General features: G+C 65.1%; 1 protein-coding gene across 1 annotated transcript in view; it reads right to left on the bottom strand.

Annotated features, from left to right (window-relative positions):
• SLC6A6 (solute carrier family 6 (neurotransmitter transporter), member 6) overlaps positions 1 to 1,903 on the bottom strand; it is a 135,821-nt gene that overhangs the window by 8,539 nt on the left and 125,379 nt on the right. The window contains exon 9 of the mRNA XM_012658459.1: positions 502 to 614. Coding sequence (XP_012513913.1) covers positions 502 to 614 — 113 coding nt within the window. The remainder of the gene's footprint in view (positions 1 to 501; positions 615 to 1,903) is intronic.

The raw sequence follows: 1,903 nt of genomic DNA, 5'->3' as shown, positions 1-1,903 counted from the left end.
AAACCTAACCCTAACCCAACCTCAACCCTAACCCCAACCCCAACCCTAACCCTAACCCCAACCCTAACCCTAATCCTAACCCTAACCCCAACCCCAACCCTAACCCCAACCCCAACCCTAATCCTAACCCTAACCCCACCCCTAACCGTAACCCTACCCTAACCGTAACCCCAACCCTAACCCTAACCCCTAACCCTAATCCTAACCCTAACCCCTTCCCTCCATCAGCCTCTGCCGCGTCGGCCCTGCCCGGGCACCCCCCACAGCACCTCGGCCTCCTATTTGCCGTCTACGGCTTCATTGCAGCAAGACCCCGGGGGTCCCTGTCCTCTTGCTGGGGTGGCAGCTTCGAGATCTGGGGCCGCTGTCCTCCTGCCGCTGCCCCGGGGCCCGCCGCACTGCGGGGCTCCCGGAGGAAGGGGCTCGACCCCCTCCCGGCGCAAACGAGGTGGCTGTCCCCGCGCCGGGTCCCCCGAGGGCCACCGCCGGGCGCGGACGTACCTGGCTGTCCAGTCCCAGCAGGAGGAGCATAATGAAGAACAGAATGGACCAAAACGTGGGCAGCGGCATCATCGTCACGGCCTTGGGGTAGGCGATGAAGGCCAAGCCGGGCCCTGGAGGGAGAGAGGACGGGGAGGGGACACAGGGAGGGAGACGTCAGTGGCCGAGCCGCCGGGACTCGGGGGCTCCCACACGGACACCCGGACGCGGGACGGAGCCCGGGGCTCGGTTCTGCCGGACACTCCCCCCAACACCCCGAGCCGGACTCGCTGCCCCGACGGCGCCGGCCGCGAGGAAGCGACGGGGCGAGTGGCGCTTCTCTGAGCGCGGACGCCCTGCTTAGTGCAGGAAGGTTCTCCGGTCCCGAGTTAACGGCTCAAACCCTGCACGAGCGGAGGGGACGAGGCCCCGGAACCACGCCCGGGAGGCGACGTCTGTCCGGGCTTCGGACGCCCACGGCGGGTCGACACCGCGTCGCTAGAAAAGGGCTTGGGGTTTCCAAAGCGGGGGCTCGGCCGGTGCGGGCAGGGGGTGCCTTGCCCGCGGGGGTCGCTCTGGGGACAGGGACAAACGCCGCCCCCGTCTCCAGCGGCTCTGAGAGCAGCGCCGGGGCGGGAGGAACTCAGTCGGTCACTGCGGCCGGCGGGTCTGTGACGCCGTCGGGGGGGGAGGGCCGTGAAGGAAAACAGCCCGAAAGGGCCCGGGCTAAAAAAATAAAATAAAGTAAAATCTACAACTAAGACAAAAAAATAAAGAAAGAAAAGTCGAGAAGGAAAAACAAGACAGGCCCGGAGAAGAGCAGCAGACGCGGAAGATTTGTTTTTTAAGAGCAAGTCTCGGAAACCAGACGTGCGGTTCAGGAATGAGAACACGGACTTCGCCGGCGGCCGGGAACCCGAAACCGCGTCATTCCGCGTGGATAAGCCCCCCCCGAGTGGCAGGGCGGGGTCTTCCCACGACCCAGAGTCCGCCGGCCCCGAGCTGCTCAGAGGGACGAGGTCGGCTCGAAATAATGTTCCCTCCTCCCCCAGGACTTAGGAACCAAAGCCAAAGTCGGAATCGAGAGCCGTGGCGTTTGCGCTAGTCTGGGGCCCCCGCCGGTCCCCACGGTGTGCCCGCTTTGGCCCCGACCGGCGTCACCAAGAGCCGACGTCAAAAGAGGGGGCCCCTCCGGCCCCCTCCGCCCGCCAGGATTCGCAACACACTCGTTTCTGCATTTCCGCTTTGCCGTTTCCGCGAGGGGGTCTGAGCACCTTTCTCTAAAAGCAGCGCACGGTGGGCCGGGCGCGGTGGCTCGCGCCTGTCATCCCAGCACTCTGGGAGGCCGAGGCGGGAGGATCGTTCGAGGTCAGGAGTTCAAGACCAGCCTGAGCAAGAGCGAGACCCCGTCTCTACTAAAAAT

Source organism: Propithecus coquereli, unplaced genomic scaffold (assembly GCF_000956105.1).
Source record: "Propithecus coquereli isolate 6110/MARCELLA unplaced genomic scaffold, Pcoq_1.0 Scaffold588, whole genome shotgun sequence".
In the NCBI taxonomy this organism is placed as follows: Eukaryota; Metazoa; Chordata; class Mammalia; order Primates; family Indriidae; genus Propithecus; species Propithecus coquereli.
The sequence above is the reverse complement of the archived record's forward strand: the minus strand, read 5'-3'. Positions and strand labels throughout refer to the sequence as shown.